Source organism: Nansenia antarctica (genome assembly GCF_963989245.1).
Source record: "Nansenia antarctica genome assembly, chromosome: 3".
Classification (NCBI taxonomy): domain Eukaryota; kingdom Metazoa; phylum Chordata; class Actinopteri; order Argentiniformes; family Microstomatidae; genus Nansenia; species Nansenia antarctica.
This window is the reverse complement of record NC_137688.1, coordinates 48,922,626-48,941,517: the sequence shown is the minus strand read 5'-3', so window position 1 is coordinate 48,941,517 and position 18,892 is coordinate 48,922,626. Positions and strand designations below refer to the sequence as shown.

General features: G+C 44.7%; 1 protein-coding gene across 1 annotated transcript in view; it reads left to right on the top strand.

Moving 5' to 3' along the window:
• Window positions 1-13,639, top strand: part of thsd7aa (thrombospondin, type I, domain containing 7Aa) — a gene marked incomplete at both ends in the record, with an annotated part of 118,040 nt that extends 104,401 nt beyond the window's left edge. The window contains 6 exons of the mRNA XM_080527735.1: window positions 2,150-2,323; window positions 2,719-2,814; window positions 7,839-7,921; window positions 10,440-10,650; window positions 11,354-11,441; window positions 13,552-13,639. Coding sequence (XP_080383861.1) covers window positions 2,150-2,323; window positions 2,719-2,814; window positions 7,839-7,921; window positions 10,440-10,650; window positions 11,354-11,441; window positions 13,552-13,639 — 740 coding nt within the window. The remainder of the gene's footprint in view (window positions 1-2,149; window positions 2,324-2,718; window positions 2,815-7,838; window positions 7,922-10,439; window positions 10,651-11,353; window positions 11,442-13,551) is intronic.
• Window positions 13,640-18,892: the final 5,253 nt, after the last annotated feature.

The following is an 18,892-nucleotide window of genomic DNA, read 5'->3' as shown; positions in this document are numbered from 1 at the left end:
CTAAATTGAGCGCTGTTTGGTGATACATTGGGCTAGAGACTTGAAATCACTTTTGGCTGAAAGCTGGCATCCCACTGATGGTGTGTGTCTTTTTCTGTTCCCCTGGCTACATAGGAAGTGTCCCAAAAGTGAGCCTAAAGTTCAGGAGGTCGCCAATGTAATGTCAATGGAGGCCTATCCCCAATAAGTTAAACCCTGTTTGGCCATACAATGGACTAGAGACTTGAAAACAATTTTGTCTGAAAGCTGGCATCCCACTGATGGTGTGTGTCTTTTTCTGTTCCCCTGGCTACATAGGAAGTGTCCCAAAAGTGAGCCTAAAGTTCAGGAGGTCGGCAATGTTAAATGAACGGCTGAGGCCTGAGTGTGCTGCTGTCTGTGGAAGATGCTGTGTGGGGGAGGGGGAGGCGAATAGTGATTGGTTCTCAGTTAACAAGCAGGCCCAGGAATGTACAAAATGCATCCATTTTCCAAAAGCTACTGGCTTAATATGCTCCATCACAGTTTGATGACTTTTCAGGGTTTGACTTTTACAAAGGATATTGTATGTATTTATTTTAACCCTTTTAAGAGTATTGTCATATATGGTGAGATTACAATTATATGAACTCCAACTGTAAGTCTCACAGTGCTAAAGTTAACAAAAAGCATATCATAAACATTCTGGTTATTTTATTTTAGTTTAAAAAATCGCTCTCGGGAATGGCACCTGGCTCGGCTAAACAGTCGGCCAGATCAGAGTTGTGTGAACTATGTTGATATGAGCAGATGCAGACCGTGTAACGTTAACGTTAGTCTTTGAAAATATATTGAGAATATTCCGATTCGAACAGGAATATGGTGTGCATGTAAACGTAGTCACTGTGCCATCTCATTACCTAGCCTTGGCTTTGGTACAAGACTGCTATCATGATCAGACCTAGGGAGGGGAGGGGGGCGGGCATATCTTAAATATGTTCATGTAAATAGTTAGTTTATCCTCTGATCAGAAATATGGTTATGTAAATAGTTTGTTTATCCTCTGATCTTAAATATGGTTATGAAAGTAGTTTTTTTATACTACGTACATCACGGTCCTCCCGTATTGTAAAGCGCACAGAGTTTTATGCACATGTGTGTGTAGCAGCTTGGCTCAGCCCAGCACAGCTCAGCCCAGCACAGCTCAGCAGAGGACAGCACAGCCCAGGACAAGACAGCACAGCCCAGCCTAGCCCAGCACAGGACAGTTCAGCATAGGACAGCCCAGCATAGGACAGCAAGTACTGAGTAACTGTTGATTAATGTCTGATGTATTTGTCAAATAACATGAATAAAATCAAAAATAATCTGCAAATTTTAAACAAAAATATATTAAATCTTTACAAAAGTAACATAAATCAAGGTACAAATATATCCTTTATATATATTGAAAAATTGCACTTGCACTTTTTCAAAGCACTGTTCTGCACCATGCAGTTATATGATGATGATGATGTTGTTTTTACTGTGAAGCACTCTGTGTATTCGTACTGTGAAGGGTGCTATATAAATAAAATGCTACTTACTTACTGAATATATAATATTGAGATTGAATACAGCAACAGTATTACCACACTGCTAAGAGATGATTTACACTTCTCAACCAGCAGGGGCACTAATGAGTCCAAACTACCTGGTGTTGTGCCCCGCCCCCCCTTAAGTCCCCACCGTGTTGGTAAAAGTCATATGCCATAAGTGAAAAAATAAAATGAGAAATCTTAACATTTAAAGTGATGGATGAAAATATAAAATTGAAAAATATTTTTTTGACTTGGAACCATGTCTGTATCTCATTTAGAAAGGGTGGTCCCCAGCAGACACCCCTTTGTCCACTGTCCCCACCACGCAGGTTAAACGAGTATGTGTGTGTGTGTGTGTGTGTGTGTGTGTGTGTGTGTGTGTGTGTGTGTGCGCCTGGGTGCGCCTGCATGTGTACACACGTGTGTGGTTAGGGGACTGCTGGATTGAATCCTTAAAGAAGGCAGTTCGCTGCTTCAACATCAGTCCAATCAATAATCAGCATCGGAGCAAGAGTGAGCAACTCTGTTTCTTCCGTTCGTTCACCCAACCAGCCTGCGCCTCACCCAATCACGGCTTGCGTTTTCTTGTTGTTTCCGTCTCGGTGGTGTAGGGGACTGCTACCTGACAGACTGGACCGTCTGGAGCCCATGTCAGCTGAGCTGTGTGGGCGGAGACGACCTGGGCTTCGGCTCAGTCCAGGTCCGCTCCAGAGCCGTCCTGGCTCAGGAACCCGAGAACCTGATGCAGTGTCCAGAACCAGAGTGGGAGGCCCGGCCCTGCACAGGTAGGTTATACAGTACCTGTATCTATGGAACTCACTGGATCAAAACAGAATTGACCACCCCCATGTCTAGTCTTCACTGTATGACATGAATGCATTATGCAACGTTTCCCTGCACAAACAGAGGGTCTGGTGATGTTGAATCTGATCTTGATTTGGAATTCGGATTGAATTTGTATTGAAGCACTTCTTTGCTCAAAAGTGTTTCATTCATATCATATCATATCGATCTACACACACACGGCATATTATACCTATGTGGTAGTACACATGTCTCCTGTGTGACAATGCATGTCTCTGCGCTGTATGTGTTTCCCTGTGAGATTCATTCCTATATCTGTGAAGGAGACAGTCAGTACCACTGACCCATGCTTCACCCCCCCCCTACTCCTTCACAGAGGGCCAGTGTCTGGAGTACAAATGGATGACCGGAGCGTGGAGGAGCTCCTCTCGCCAGGTGTGGTGCCAGCGTTCAGACGGATTAAACGTCACAGGTATGAAGCACCACGGTTCTACCCACCCCGTCACTCTGCGCTACTCTACCCACAATACAGCAATGTGGCCGTCTGTTCATAAACAGTGTTTACCGTACTCCTTTGACACGCCGTATGGGCTCAGCAGGGGATTAAGCAGTAGTGTGTGTTACAGTAGTACAAAGCAATTCATACCGTGGTAAATATCTGCCGCTGCCTCTCAAGATGGTTCTTAATCACAGTGCGGTGCGTTTGTGATGTGAACAAGGTCAGACATCCCGACACACTCTCCTGATGACAGCACCCAGTCAGCACACTCTCCTGGTCTGCCACTCTCCCTGCCTCCTCCCTGCCTGATGATGTGGATAAGGTTATTTAAAGCCCCCTGTTGCTATCGGTTAAGAGACACGTTCTGGGGGGGGGGGGGGGGGGGGGACAGAGTGGAAAGCAACATCCCCTGTCACTGTCATCAAAGGAGCAAAGCAGCCCGCAGGGAGACCAGGCTTTAATCCATGATAAAGTCACACACACACTCACACACACACACACGTCCTAATCCCATCGCCCGTCACACGTCAGATTAACAGTGGTAGCTTGCGGAGGCCAGGTTGAAGTGGTGAAGTGCGTGGAGCAGGGGAGGCTGGTGAAGGTAGAAATCGGAGAACGGGGCTCATTGTAACGCACCACTTCATCCAGGGTCTCGAACATCTGCCGTGTTGACGGGGAACGGGGATTAGAAGATGTTATCTTAGATTAAGACCCTCATCTCCCTACAGACCGCTGCTCTTTTGGTGGTTGTATGTGTAGGTATGTTGCCATAACTCAAGATCAGTAGTGGCAGAATTTTTTTTTGCTCAAATATGTTATTATCATGTTATTATCATTCTATATCATTATCCAACTTAGAACTCATATGGTGCCTTTCATGTTAGCTAGTCCCATCGGAAATGCCTTCCGATTTCGCTTGTGCAAGCAGCAGTGCAGCCGTGTCTAGGTCCACAGAGAGTTTGGAATATCCACCAGCCAGGTGCATGCTACATGGTGGGCAGCATGCACAAGGAATGCTGGTTTAGGCAGAAAATAACTGCGAGAGGTATGCAACTATATATATATATATATACAGTATATATATATATATATACACAGTCATATATACGGTCATATAAACGGTCATATAAATGGTCAGAGATGAATTGAATGAATGATAGTGTATTTTGGATGGTGAGTATCGTGGTAAGCACGTGAGAGTTGACTTGTTAGTGTGAGAACGTGAGAGTGAATGTCACGGTCGATGCGTGAGAGTTGGCAACCCTGCCAATTTCTCCCCCCGCCAGCCTCCACCTCCATCAGTTATTGTAATGCAATGTAATTGTATCAAAAAACATACACGCTACGTCGCTACAGCATCTGTGTCTTATTAAGGACTTCAACACTTAGGGCCAATCCCAATTCACCCCTAGCCCTTCGTTTTCACCCCTATGGCTCGATTTGCGCGTTCACGTTTAGGGCGAGGGCTGTCCCAATTCATATTTCATCGAGGGCTAGGGGTAAGGGGGAGGGCTAACTATTACTTCGTTTCGAGCGATTTCAGGACCAGACTAGCTTCGAAGGGCTAGAGGTACGCTACCCCTTGATACCAGGATGCATTGCGAATCATCTACAAATATAAAATCCTCAATTTTGGCCGCCATTGGCTACAATCTGTAATTTGGCTCTACAAGTGTTAATATGTCATTTTATGAAGTTTTTATATGTTTTCAGGCGAGAAAGTAACCATATATATTCACAAAATGTGTCCAGTTTAGCAAAATAACCCGTTTATCCTAGATACTACGGAGGATGTTATCATAGTGTTGGCGATGCTAACAGCCGCCATCTTTCGTCATCAACCCAGGAGAAGAAGATCCTCATCTATCATCTATCATCATCTTTATCCTCCTCCTGGGCTTAAACACGACTAGACTAGTGTGATCATGTCATATTACTGTGTTAGTAGAAATGATGCGTTGGTTTAGTAGTACATGAGAGCTACGGCGCTAGTTGTTGTGCTAGTTGCATTGACTGATTGTGTTCGCGAATGCTATGCTATTGTTGTGCTATCATGTGCTAGTTGATTGTGTGTACTAGTTTTCACTGAATAAATCGCGATTTCTTTCAAAGAAGGTAGCAGGTGTGTTTATGTCCATGTCAATGAGAAGGTACGACTTGTATGACAGTAGTGTGATTAGGACATAAGTTAAGGATATTAGTGTAGTTGTACTTTAGCCTGTGGAGACGCGATAGCATTAGCTCCACACGGATTTAACATGAACAGTAGTCATAGACACTTGTAGTAGTAGTAGTAGTTGTTGTATAACAAGGTGAATAGTGAGTTAACATGTTTTTTAGTTGTATCCCTTCTTTGTTGTTGAACATGTCTGTGACTGAGATAGACTAGATACTACGGAGGATGTTATCATAGTGTTTGTGATGCTAACGGCCGCCATCTTTGCTATCTCCTCCGGTCACAGGAGAGAGAATTCGCCGGCAACACAACGCGTCACCCGTACCGCGTCTAAACCACTGTTGATGACGTAGGCGCCGTGAAGGGCTGTCCCAATTCAAAGGGCTTAGATTTCAAGGGGTAGGGCTTGTGACGTATTCGAAGGCCTTGCCTTCGAATCGAGTGACACTCGAAAACGAGCCATAGGGGTAGAAAAGGGAATTGGGATTGGCCCTTAATCAACCATGAGGGGTCATTTGACCCCTTGATCTTTGCCCTCGATCAAATTTCAGGACCCTCCTTTTATGACTTTTCCTAGATATGTGCGTTCTACCACCCAGTATCCTTACATTTTCAAAATCACATCAGGATAAGCTAGTATAAAGCTATTTTGCAGTTTTTCTGTGTAGGAAGCAGGTTAATTTACAAGCAGCCAACTAGTGGTTGTTGTGGGTAAATAGCAGCTTGAGCATTGTAAAGAGGGGGGTCATTTGACGGCTCTTTTAGTAGGTAAAAAGGCACGGATGTTCTAGTGTTAAGGACTTTAAGCAACGACGATTGCGGGTCTGTGATCTACTCACTTCACTACAGTCTCTATCTACTCACTTCACTACAGTCTCTATCTACTCACTTCACTACAGTCTCTATCTACTCACTTCTCATTACCTGGAGAGCCTGACTGAGGTGTTACTGTGGTACTGTGTTGTATATCATGACACCTGTCATTTCACAAGATACAAGACATCTGTCTTATTGACTGATAAATCACCCTGATGGATGAAGGAGGCTCAAACACTGCTGTAATCCATATGTACTGTACACTGTGATGTGTGTGTGTGTGTGTGTGTGTGTGTGTGTGTGTGTGTGTGTGTGTGTGTGTGTGCGTGCGTGTGTGTAGTAGTACAGTGTGACATTTGCATGATACCTTAAAATCATGTGTATCAGTATGTGATGAATACCCTGCCAAGGCATTTCATGTTTCCAGATGGCATGCATATTTCAGGCGCGCTTTGATTGGCGGATAGCCGGCAATTCCTTGATGTAAACGTTTCCTCTCGAGCAGTGGCTTTTCCCTCATGAATATGCATAATAAGTTCACTATCCATGCTCCTCGTCACTCCATGAATATTCAACAGCACCTTTGATAGATCACCACGGTTTTTCTGCAGACAGTTGCATTTTTGTGAATCACACGCTGGGAGCTTGTCCAGGGCTACTCTTTTACATTTGGCAACACATCTCTCCTGAGTACTTCGGAGTAATTAGCGATTGCGGTAACCCAGGTAACCCTAGAGTTGCACCTGGTTACCATGTTTTTCCGCTTCAACTCCAACCGCCAAAATCCAGTCCTGGTGGCTGCCACTTAAGAGATTGCCATAGTAACCGTGTAAGAGCTCCTAAGCTAGCAGTGAGGGCTAGCGGTTGTGTTACTGACTGTATGAGCTGGGAGTTAGGGTCTAGTATTCCCCCCCCCCTCTCTCTCTCTCTTCAAATTTCAATCTCTTCTGGTATCCTTGCAGTGTATTGATCAAGTTCTAGTGTAGTGAAAATGAAAAGCTCAGTGAGAGGAGCCCCTCTCTCTTTCGCCTCAGGGCAGTCCATTCCACTGCAGTGATTGGACAATAGGATTCTCCCCGGGGCTATCTCTTAAACAACGAGAAAACGGGAAAAGAACGGGGCCGGGGCTAGACCGCTGTATTTCTGAGACCTTTCTTTTCCTTGATATCTGAAGCATTTAAGGTTCTCTAAAAAGAGAACAGTTGTTGTAATGTTGCAGTGCAGGGTCTCCTTAGGCCTACACACACACACACACACACACACACACACACACACGCGCGCTATTCATTTGGGAAAATGAGAGAGGAAAGGCTTCATATTTACCCAAGTGATTGTGCACGCTTACATTCTGTGAGGCGGCTGTGCACTGTCTACTTAACCGTGAACTAATAGGATTGTGTGTATTCGACTGAGGTCTGAGTGGAATTTCTTATTGTGGGTATCAGAGTGAAAACGGGTAAGAAATGACCAAACTATTCCAGTATGGAAACGCAGACACCGTAGTGCTGAATAAGGGGCTGAACAATAGGGAGGCTGAGATCCATTGTTGCAGCCTGCCTCATGCTCTGGAATGAGATAGAGAGGGAGGGAGGGAGGGAGAGAGAGAGGGAGGGAGGGAGGGAGGGAGGGGGGGAGGGAGAGAGACTGAGAGAGGGAGGGAGAGAGACTGAGAGAGGGAGAGAGAGACTGAGACAGAGAGAGAGTGGGAGGGAGAGAGACTGAGATAGAGAGAGAGAGAGAGGGAGGGAGGGAGAGAGAGACTGAGACAGAGAGAGAGGGAGGGAGAGAGACTGAGAGAGGGAGAGAGGCGTGTAGATCCTCTGATCCCTGTTGCCTCCAGCACAACAAACTGAAGAAGAATAACAAAGACGGTAGCAAAGAATATGGGCTGCGTATGCTCCCATTCTGAGTGTGTGTGTGTGTGTGTGTGTGTGTGTGTATGTGTGTGAGTGCACGTTCCACTGCCAAGATCACTCATTGTTGACCCCTGACCCTTGCCCCGCAGGTGGATGCCCAATGACAGTCCAGCCGCTAGCTGATCGGTCATGTGACCCCGCCTGTGACAAACCGCGGTCCGTCTGCACAGAGGTGAGTCTGAGAGCGGTTGCCCTGGAGACGGAGAAGATGAGTAATAGCGTGTGTGTGTGTGTGTGTGTGTGTGAGTGTGTGTGTGAGTGTGTGTGTGTGTGTGTGTGTGAGAGTGTGTGTGAGTGTGAGTGTGTGAGTGTGAGTGTGAGTGTGAGTGTGAGTGTGAGTGTGAGTGCGAGTGCGAGTGTGAGCGTGAGCGTGAGCGTGAGTGTGAGTGTGAGTGTGAGTGTGAGTGTGTGTGTGTGAGTGTGAGTGTGAGTGTGTGTGTGTGTGTGTGAGTGTGTGTGTGCGAGCGAGCGAGCGTGCGTGCGTGCGTGCGTGTGAGTGTGTGTGTGTGAGTGTGTGTGTGTGCGTGTGCGTGTGCGAGTGCGAGTGCGTGTGCGTGTGCGAGTGAGTGTGTGTGAGTGTGTGTGAGTGTGTGTGTGTGTGTGTGTGTGTGTGTGTGAGTAAGTGAGTGTGAGTGTGAGTGTGCCAGTGCGAGTGTGTGTGCGTGTGCGTGTGCGTGTGGATGACACCAGTCCATCTGGGCCAGTTAGAAAGAGGTTAAGAAACAGAGATAAGAGCGTTGCAGTGGTGTGCTGGTGATGATGTGTTTATGCTGAAGGTCTTCCCATTGAACCCACCTGTAGTGAGAGATGCTCAGGGGCGAAGCACCTGCTGTGATGTTATACATACACACACGCGTATCAATATAGTACATGCCTTTACCGCAGCCTGGAAAATTGCGACGCTTAATCAAGATTCTATTCGCTTTTTCATCTGTATTCGCCACACCTCATTGAGCGTGTTATAGTTATTCCCAGAGACAAAACAAAAAGGCATAGTAGGCATAGAATACATGAATATTTTTTTTTATTCTTCAATGAATCCCATATTCTTCAGCACAGTGTAAGTCTGAAGGTGGATTTGATTTGTCACTCCAGTGTGAGAGAAACATCCCAGAATAGACGTAAGTGGCTTTTGAAGTCTCCTCCTCCTCTTCCTCCTGTATTCCTCCTCCTCCTCCTCCCACAATCCTCCCCCCTCCGGTACTTTTCCTCCTCCACCACCCCGTCTTCCTCCTCCTCCTCCTCCCCCGGTCCTCCACCTCCTCCTCCTTCCTCTTCCTTCTACTTCTTCTTCTTCTTCTTCTTTTTCTTCTTCTTCTTCTTCTTCTTCTTCTTCTTCCTACTCCTTGGGGCTCAGAAATCAGAGCGTTTCTTTTCAGAACAAACAGGTTCAATTTCCTGGAAACACCAGTAGAGCCCTTCAGTAGACAGAGGGGAGAGCAGGGGGGATCTGCAGGGCTCAGGCACCAGTGTCAGCCTGCATCAGAGCTAGTTACCCATCACTACGCCTACACCAGTCACCACCCTGCATCACAACCCTGAGCGCCGTCTGTGTGAGCTGGAACAACATGTCACATGAATGCTGTTCAAAAGTGTGTTGACGTCTGCCTAGAGTACGGTACAGTGTGTGTTACTGGGTGTTTGTGTACTGTGTGTTGGTGGCGTTGGTGCGGTTCTGTTACCAGCTTGGAGGCGTACCATACTGTAGGCTGTGTGTTTACTGTGTTTTTGTTTCTGTACTTGTGTGGTAGGTGTGGTCGTGTGTGAGAGCGATTCCAGTGTGTGTGTGTGTGTGTGTGTGTGTGTGTGTGTGTGTGTGTGTGTGTGTGTGAGTGTGTGAGTGTGTGAGTGTGTGTGTGATCCTTGTGTGTACTGTATTTCTAAATCAATTTCAGCATATGCAGTGTGTGTGTGTGTGTGTGTGTGTGTGTACCCCCCCATGCTGTGGCATTGAACTCTGCTGCATATAAAGCAGATGATAAGACTGCATCCGGCCCCCCTCTCATCTGCCACTTTGAATATGCAAATGAATCTCAGATTTCCTCTCTCTCTCTCATCTGCTGGCCCCGTGTGTGTTGTACAGCCACTGTTTGCATTGTGGGTATTTCTGCGGGGTGATTATCCTCCGGAGATTGCCGGGGGGAATAGGGGAGACCCCCCCCCGTCGCGAGCAGGCAGATAGAGAAGACAGAGAATGGGGGGATGAGAAGAAAGAGAGAGAGAGAGAACAGGAGGAAACTTTGGGCTGACACACCCCACCCTCCAAATCAAAGAACAAGCTCTCCTCTCCCCACTCTCTCTGCCTGCACCATTGCAAAGGGGATTGAACCTTATAATAATTCAGTTGAATCCTGCCAAGATATCAGCTTGCGTACTAAAGCTGCGTGATGTTTTTCAGGAATTACAACATGATAGACTTGGATCAAAACAACCTTGATTCAATTGAATGAATGAAAGGGATTAAATTGGACTAAAATAGCTGTATTCGACTGAACTCGAATCATGTCATTTTTCGATGACATGAACATGTCACTGATCAGCCTGGAAACGGTATCAGTATGTGATTGTGTATATGTGTTCCACTACTGTAATGTACGTAGTGGTGGACCTGTGTATGACGATGTGTGTGTGTGTGTGTGTGTGTGTGTGTGTGTGTGTGTGGTGTGTTGTTGTTGTTGCTTCTCCGCCAGGCGGGTGTGTGTGGCTGTGAGGACGGCTACACGGAGGTCATGACCTCCGACGGTCTCCTGGACCAGTGCACCGTCATCCCCGTGCTGGAGATCCCCACGGCAGGAGACAACCGGGCGGACGTGAAGACCATACGGGCCATCAGCCCCACGGAGCCCGCCAACCAGCCTGGCAGGGCGGGGCGGACCTGGTTCCTGCAGCCCTTCAGTCCAGGTAAACAACCTGGCGTCCTTCATCACAATGCTGATGAATTATTTATTTATTTATTTAACCTTCATTTAACCAGGCATAAAAAAAACTCATTGAGATTAAAAATATATTTTACAAGAGAGTCCTGGCCGGCCAAGACAGGCAACAGCACAACTACAGGGTTTTTACAAAACAAACAGCAGCATAAAGCAGTTTAAAATAAAGGACAAATTACAGAATCATCATCATTCAAAACATTTGATGAAGTGGTATTTGTGTCTGTGTACTGTTTTTTATATGTGTATATATCTATACTTTATCCATGAATTAATTTATATCAATATCTATCAATTTCAATTGTGAAGATACAGAGGACAGGTGTAACTTCCACCATTTCTGCAGCTCCACACCCATCCTGGCAGTATAGTATGTTGTCCTCTGAATGTCCTTGTACACTTGTGATGATGTAGTGCGGCATAATACTGTTTATTATTCTTAACAAAAACAAAAAAAGGGAAAAAAGCATTATTCACAAACAAGGACTTTAAATACAAAAGTTGAGCAGCAAAATTATGGAGATGGATTCCATTCCACACCTATGGCGCTCTACTGCCCTCTGTTGTACAGGACAGGGGATGCGCTGATTCTAAGTGGGGGAGTCTATTGTGAGTTGTATTTTGCTTAGCCACTCATCCATTGAGTTTCTGTTATGTCCCCTGCTTCACAGATGGCAAGCTGAAGACATGGGTCTACGGTGTGGCGGCAGGAGCCATTGTCCTACTCGTCTTTATAGTCTCTATGACCTACCTAGCATGGTAAGTTACCCCTCTGATACTGACTCTCTCTCCACCGCAATGCACATCACAATACACATGGATACAACAAGTTTCATGTCATTCATTCACCCATTCCTTTGGAGTCATGCCATTATTATTTGCCCCCACTCCCCTCCCCTCCCCTCTCCCCCATTCTTCATTCTGCTTTTCTATTTTCACCCCCCCACCCCCGACACACACACACCTCAACCTCATGCGTGCCTGTCAGTATGTTTGGTACCCGTCAGTCCGACACATCCACTGACTCTGTCATCTGGTGGGACCATACTGAAACATACACATGCCCAGACTGCCAACACCAGGCAGAGCAGCAAGAACCGCAACAACATCAACCACAACAACAACAACAGCAACAACAACAGCAACAGCAACAGCAACAACAACAACAACAGCAACAACAACAACAACAACAACAGCAGCAACAACAACAGCAACAACAACAACAACAACAGCAGCAGCAGCAACAACAACAACAGCAACAACAACAACAGCAGCAACAACAACAGCAACAACAACAACAACAGCAACCACAACAACAACAACAACAACAACAACAACAACCACCACCACCACCACCACCACCACCACCACCACAGCAACAACGACAACAACGACAACAACGACAACAACAACCACCACCACCACCACCACCACAACAGCAGCAGCAACAGCGTGTTGAAACCCTTATCACTTAGGCAGGTTGTTATTTTTTAAACTGTGGCTGCCCTCGCTGGTCACATGATACGCCTTTTCCTTCTTATCGTCACATGTGCCTGTCCAACCAATCACATGGAGCCGTTGTTGGAGGTGAGCAGGAAGTCCCATCCCACGCCAGTGAGCCCTCTGACCCTCCTGATCATGTGACTAGAATAGGGTAATGTGGGTACTGTAGTCTTTAGAGCACCTCCATAGGGGGGCCGTAGTGAGTTTAACTTCTAGTAGAACGCTTCAGATCATCCTGATGTCAAGGTTACTACATGCATTGATGATCAGCCCTCTTCTGCCCTCCTCTGGTCAGACAGATTAATTACACATAGCATTTATCTAATCTCTTATCATTTACCATTCAGTCCCTCGTCACTCCATCCATCCTTGCATTCCACATCCATTTCCAATGAACATAACACATTTCCATATTCTACCATACTATCTTCTTTAATGCCTTACAGTGTTATTGTGTAACCTTAACTGTAGTTTGTTGAGTTGAGTTTTGACATGATATGTTAGCCATAGATATGCTATGAAGTAGTGTTGCCCTGTACCTACAGTAGCTAATTGTCTACACCACTGTTTCTGTGCGTCGTAGTTTTCGTTAAGGTGAGTGGAAACTGTTCTGGGCTGTTAGCTGCTGCTGTGCCTGTCCCCTCCATCAGCTTCCTGAGCCAAACGTCTCTCCCAGGGGAGTCTGGTGGAGCTAGAATTTGGAGGAGGGGCTCATTGTGATGCATGGACTGGTATCAAGCATGTGTTTGATACCATTCCTTATTCCATTCCATACATTACAATGAGCCTGTCCTCCGATTTCTACCTCCACCAACCTCCACTGCTCTCTCCCCAAACCTTGATGTGGAAAGAATGATACAAGCAACTGTTCAGACTGTTGATGAAGTTTTCCATTAGTCATTATCAATCAATGCTAGGTCAAGGGCCTCTGAGAGTTGCCTCACTCACTTATTCTGTGAGCTAGAGATATTGTACTGTAGATGTTTCCTTTACAAAATCTTGACAGCAGTGAATCGGCTATAGGCGGTTTCGACGTTGCCTATTGCTGCATGACTACTGAATTTGCTAAACGCATGGCATTCAGCATTGAGCATTCAGCACAGCAATGCATGGGACACTAACAAGAGGCCATTGAACCCCATGAAACGTTTGGGTCTTAGAAGCCATTTTTTTGTAAAACCACCCTTTGCTAATAGGCTTCAACAGAGCTTGAGCTCTCTCCATGACAAATATTAAATAAGTGTTTCAAAAGATGGAAAGCAACTTCCTAATATAAGAGAACATTTATATAAAATACCATTCTTTAACAATAGCATGGAAAACATTTATAACATGTAATACGTTTTCTTCTTCTTAATTTTTCCAGTAAAAAGCCAAAGAAACCCCAGCGAAGACAGATGAACAACAGATTGAAGCCCCTGACACTGGCCTACGACGGCGATGCTGACATGTAGACCGTCACCCACTCACACATTTTCTACCATGGAGACTGTCCTGGGACAGACGGGTTGTCACGGAAACCCACTTCTCTCCTCAGGCTGCCAATGGGCGAGGTCAAAACATCTGGAATCCTGGGAAGACTACGGACTGATGTAAGAGATAAAAATCATCAACCTCAGAGAACAAAAAGAAGTCAAACAGAAATCCATGTTCATTAGTAGCCTAGAACTTTCCCTTCCTCTTTTTTTGTTATGTTATTTACATTTGTATACTTTGTTTCACAAGAGCCTTCACAAACTCTATCTTCTTACAGAAGTCTGCCTTTGCTTATCTGCCATTTACTACTTTCTGTAAAATAAAACGTCTTTCAAAACGAAGGTTGTTGGAGAGGAACCCCCACCCCCAAAACACAAAAATGTTGCTGAGAAAGCACAAATCTCCTCTGGTCTGCTCCCTGTCCCTCCTTGGGCACAAGTGAGCCGGCTCTTCTCTGTTGGAATTGACATGACACTCACCGCTTTTTTTCTTTTCCTGGAAAAACATTCTGGTTCACTATTTTGACCTGGACTAGATCCCATTTTCCTCAAACAATACGAGTGTCCTAATCTTTCAGAAAGACTGTCAAACATCACAGGAAATAACGCCTGCCTCTCTCCCTGCTCCGTTTTTCAGGCACAATTTTGCACTATATTAGTGCAGCATGATATGTACTTATGACTAGCATTGCCATAGGAAACTGCCTCTTTCAAATACAAGATGATGTACAGTCTTGTGCTAGAAATGTAAAAATAAAAAAAATAAAAAAAATAAGTAGACCTTTTTGCAAACAGAACTCACCAATGTTTGTTAATATTTTCTTCTTTTACCTCTTGTATGTGAAATGATGGGACGCAATGTAAATATGATTTTTTTTTGTGCTCACCACTTAACCTTCCTATTGTGTACAGCTGCATGCTGTCTCATTCTCTGCCTGACTGACTTTGTTTGTCTCTTCTTTGACTGTGGCTCTGGAGGCTTAATACAGTGAATTGTTTTCAATTTCCTTTATTATCGTCTTTCAGTGACACAAAGTCAGCAATTTGCTTAAACTGGCACTGCAGGAAATATGTATTTTATAGCTTGTGCACCATGATAATGTTAGTAATCAAGTTGAATTGAGAGAAACACAACAAAACTGAGTTTGATGGTATAAATTACAGAGTGCATTTCTACAAAGCAAGAACATACATCTTTACCTGCAGTGCGGGTTTGATTGAATCCCGCCCCCCAATTGTCACTGACACTGAAGAGGCTGGGGTTGTTCACAGTCTTCAGACGACGTTCTGCTCCACAGTAAAGTCTTCATTACATCCTCTCTATATCTACTGATGTGTAATCTCAAGTCTCCTACAAACTAACAACAACCACTTATAGAACTTGTCCTATTTGTATCTAAATTGGTTAGGGCCAATCTCTGTGTATCATGAATATTCTCTCAATAATTCTCATTATTCTGCTTCACTATTACCTTCACTCTGTTTGAGAGGGGATGGAACCATCTAATTGCATTTAGGGTGACATATCTAACCTATTCACTCACTCACACACACAACTGCTTTGACCATTCCCTGGGTTGGTGCTATCATAGGTCCTGTGTTTCAATAGTTAGTTAGAATATATACGGTCACAGTGAAGCAACACTCAGATTGGTAGTCACAATGAAGAGATGCAAGGAGTGAACCTTCTTAATGGAAATGTAACTCGAGCACCTCTAGCCATTGATGCAATGGCATGTTCAATCATTTAATGTCAGTATTCTCTATTTCTGAAACGGTGTATATGCAAAATACTGAGAAAGTCAGTTGTTGGCTATGCATTCAGTGAGGAAGGTAGACAAATGTCATGCAAAATTAATTAGTCGGTTACTGCTATACATTTTTGTCCTAATACAAATATAGAGGGTATCACTGGTGTGATAGAGACCACCATTTACGGTTCTGTGGAGTTTGTTGCCAGAAAGTCAAAGGAATGTTTACTTTTGATTTATATTTCTTAAATTATGAGTTGTAAATAAAGTGCATAATGTTTTTATTTCATGATTTTATTTGTGTATTATATATAAATATGTTCATTTCTTTTGTATTGCACAAGGTGTTAAGTAAAAAAAAAAAAAAAGTGCGTGTGTGGGTGTGCGTGCGTGTGTGTGTAACGTTACTGATCTTTGCTAAAGCGATATTGACGATTACCATGTGAAAATAAAGTCGCTGGGCTCTCCTTTTCCTACAGGCTGTTTATATGTATCTGACGAATTGCTGATAATAAATAAGAAAAAAACGATCTGGTTTTGTACATTTCCTAGATGAAAACATGCTCATCAAATGCATACACATAACACTTATACATTAAACAATTTAGAGGACATATCAGATGTGGTATCGTACTCGTTATTTAGTGTTGTAATGTTGATCTGAACCACAAGATGTCCCTAAAAGACAGTTCAAGATTCTATTCTGGCCGGACCGTGTATCAAAACCACCTCACGCAGTAGTAGTTGCAAAGACAGCTGAGACGTACAGTCATCATACAGTTCATCTTTATTTTTATCTTGTTAAAAAAAAAAAATAGAGAGTTGAAGAGGGCATAAAATATATGAACTAAAAACATCCATTAATGGGGAAAGGCAAACGGTTTAATTTGATCAATGTATCCAATTAATTGCATTGGTCTTAATATGTAATGGACTTGAAAATATCATCGGACAATTAGCGCTTCTATCTTTTAAACATGCTACTGTAGATCTCCTGAGTAGAGCTTTTTTTTTTTTTTTTTTTTTTTTTGACAGATGGATTTCTCCCTCTCCATCTCCCTCCCCTGAGAGATAGAGAGAGAGGGGGGAGGAAGTGCAGTGCAAGCTAACCTTTGACAGAAGAAATAGAAAATAGAAACATTCTGCTGAAGGAAGCAGAATCGGTGAAGAAGTCAGACCCTTGATTCAGACAAGGGTGTAGGGTCAGACACTGCAGGAGAGGACAGGGGGAGCTTGACAGAAAGCTGGGGAAAATAGAACTATCCTTCTGTTTGTGGTAACTGTGTCACAAACAACACAATAGAACACTATAGTACATGCCATTGTCTGTACATTTCTAAACATGCTTTTGATTACAGAGAAAGAGTCATCCTTCATCACCATTTTAATTACACCAAGGGAGGCCAGTGGAGGTAGAAATCGGAGGACTGGATCATTGTAATGCATGGAACAGAATGAGGTCCTTATTCCATTCCGTGCATTACAATGAGCTCGTCATCCAATGTTTACCTCCACCAGCCTCCACTGGGTTACACCCTTTCAGTCTTTTCAGATATGTGCACACACACATTGTGACCGAAATGGAACTGGGTCAAATCTGGATGGACCAAACCCATAAGGGTACGTACTGTACAACACAATGTTACACAAATGTATGTGGAGATATCATTCGAGAAACTGTAGTATCACATTATTATCGCATTAGCATTCGTAGAAGTATTACGTTCCTCCACTGAGTTAGTTGATTGACCTCTGCTTGTCCAAGTCATGTTCAACAGACTTCAACATCACCATGCTGTCATAATTATAATCATGGATTGAGGACTAAGCAGAGACAGTAGTCTGGCATGGCCTTGGTCCTATCATTCAATCAGTACTTCTCCTAATCATGTCTCTGGCTTCCAATTAAATCTCCGTCCCTCTGCCAAGAAAGTCCTACAGGCTGACCTAATCAATTAAGTCCTGTTGCGAAATCCACTTCAAACAGTTGACTTTGTCTCAACCTCTGAGTTATCAAGATCTTGAGGAAATTTGATTAAGGGAGGATATTGTCAAGCACCAAAGAACATTATGCAATTCTCTTTCCGTTCCATAGACAAAAAGAAGAAGTGAAATCTGTTCCCCCATGCCTGAGGAGAAATACAGAGTCGTTAAAGTGATCATCTCCAACTGATAAAACTAAGTACTACTTCTATTAGGTGAACTGGCTTCCTGTTTGTTTGTTTTTAGACGAGGGCCACCGCCAGGAGGACTGCTCTATTTGCCAATGTCTGCACCATAGAGTCGCCTGGACTGGCCTCCCAAACTTTGTAGAGAGGAACTTTTGCTCTCATTGGGGCTTTGATAAGGATCTTAGAGTCGATACAAACCCTTTCTCTGCCTAGTCTTCTTCATGACCTCAAACAAAAAAGCTTTTCCCTCATAGTCGCACATGTTCCTTCATTAAGAAGATGTGCAAAGTCATACACAGAAGATGACAAATATTACAGAGTTGTGTTTCCTCTCCTCTTCCTAGCTCAGAGGCCTGCAGTCAGTCTAACTGTGATGAGGAAGTACTTGATGCTAGCCAGCTGCATCCTGTGACCATTTCTCTGCTCCCGCATTTGTCAACTCCTTCAATGCCCGCCCTCCCGCCCGCCTGCTCGCCATCCCACCCGCTAGCACATCCAGATGACAGGTGTTGGCAGCCTTCGCCGTTGGTGTGGATCTGCGGAAGCCTGAGCTTTGTACCCACACATGGCGTGATAGAGGCGTACACCCACCCCTTCTGGTCAGGGCCAGTTTGACTCTCTCTCTCTCTCTCTCTCTCTCTCTCTCTCTCTCTCTCTCTCTCTCTCTCTCCCTCTGGGTGCAGAGTGGCACTTCAGATGGCAGCTGGCTGGGTGGCAGCCACAGTACTGAGTCCTGCCATCACAACACGTCACAGGAATGCCTGAGGGCCTGCTCTCTCTCTCTCTCTCTCTCTCTCTCTCTCTCTCTCTCTCTCTCTCTCTCTCTCTCTCTCTCTCTCTCTCTCTCTCTCTCGCTCTCTCTCTCTCTCTCCGCAACATCTGCCCTCAAAATTGGGCATGGAGCCATGCCAGCTGACTGTATTCATGACACCGGACCCAGCTCGTGCCTACTGCCAGCGTCATTCAGCCGGGCAATTGGCCTCTTCCTCTCTTCCTCTCTCTCCTCCTCCTCTCTCTCTCTCATGTCTTTATCTGCATCTCCCTCTCTCTGCCATCCTAGGGTGGGCTATTAGGAAGTGGCTACCCTGTAATCTCCTGCCTATCGCTTCCCCAGTGAATGAACACCAAAGGTGTGCCCGGTGGAATTAGAAACACATGACCTCCTGATCATCCCATAGCATTGAAAGAGTCTATTGGATTGATTGAAGGCGAATGGGCGCTCAATGGAGTGGAGAAGAGAAAGTCTAAACTGTAAATGGGCCCTTGAAGAGAAGGTCTAAACTGTAAATGGGCCCTTGAAGAGAAGGTCT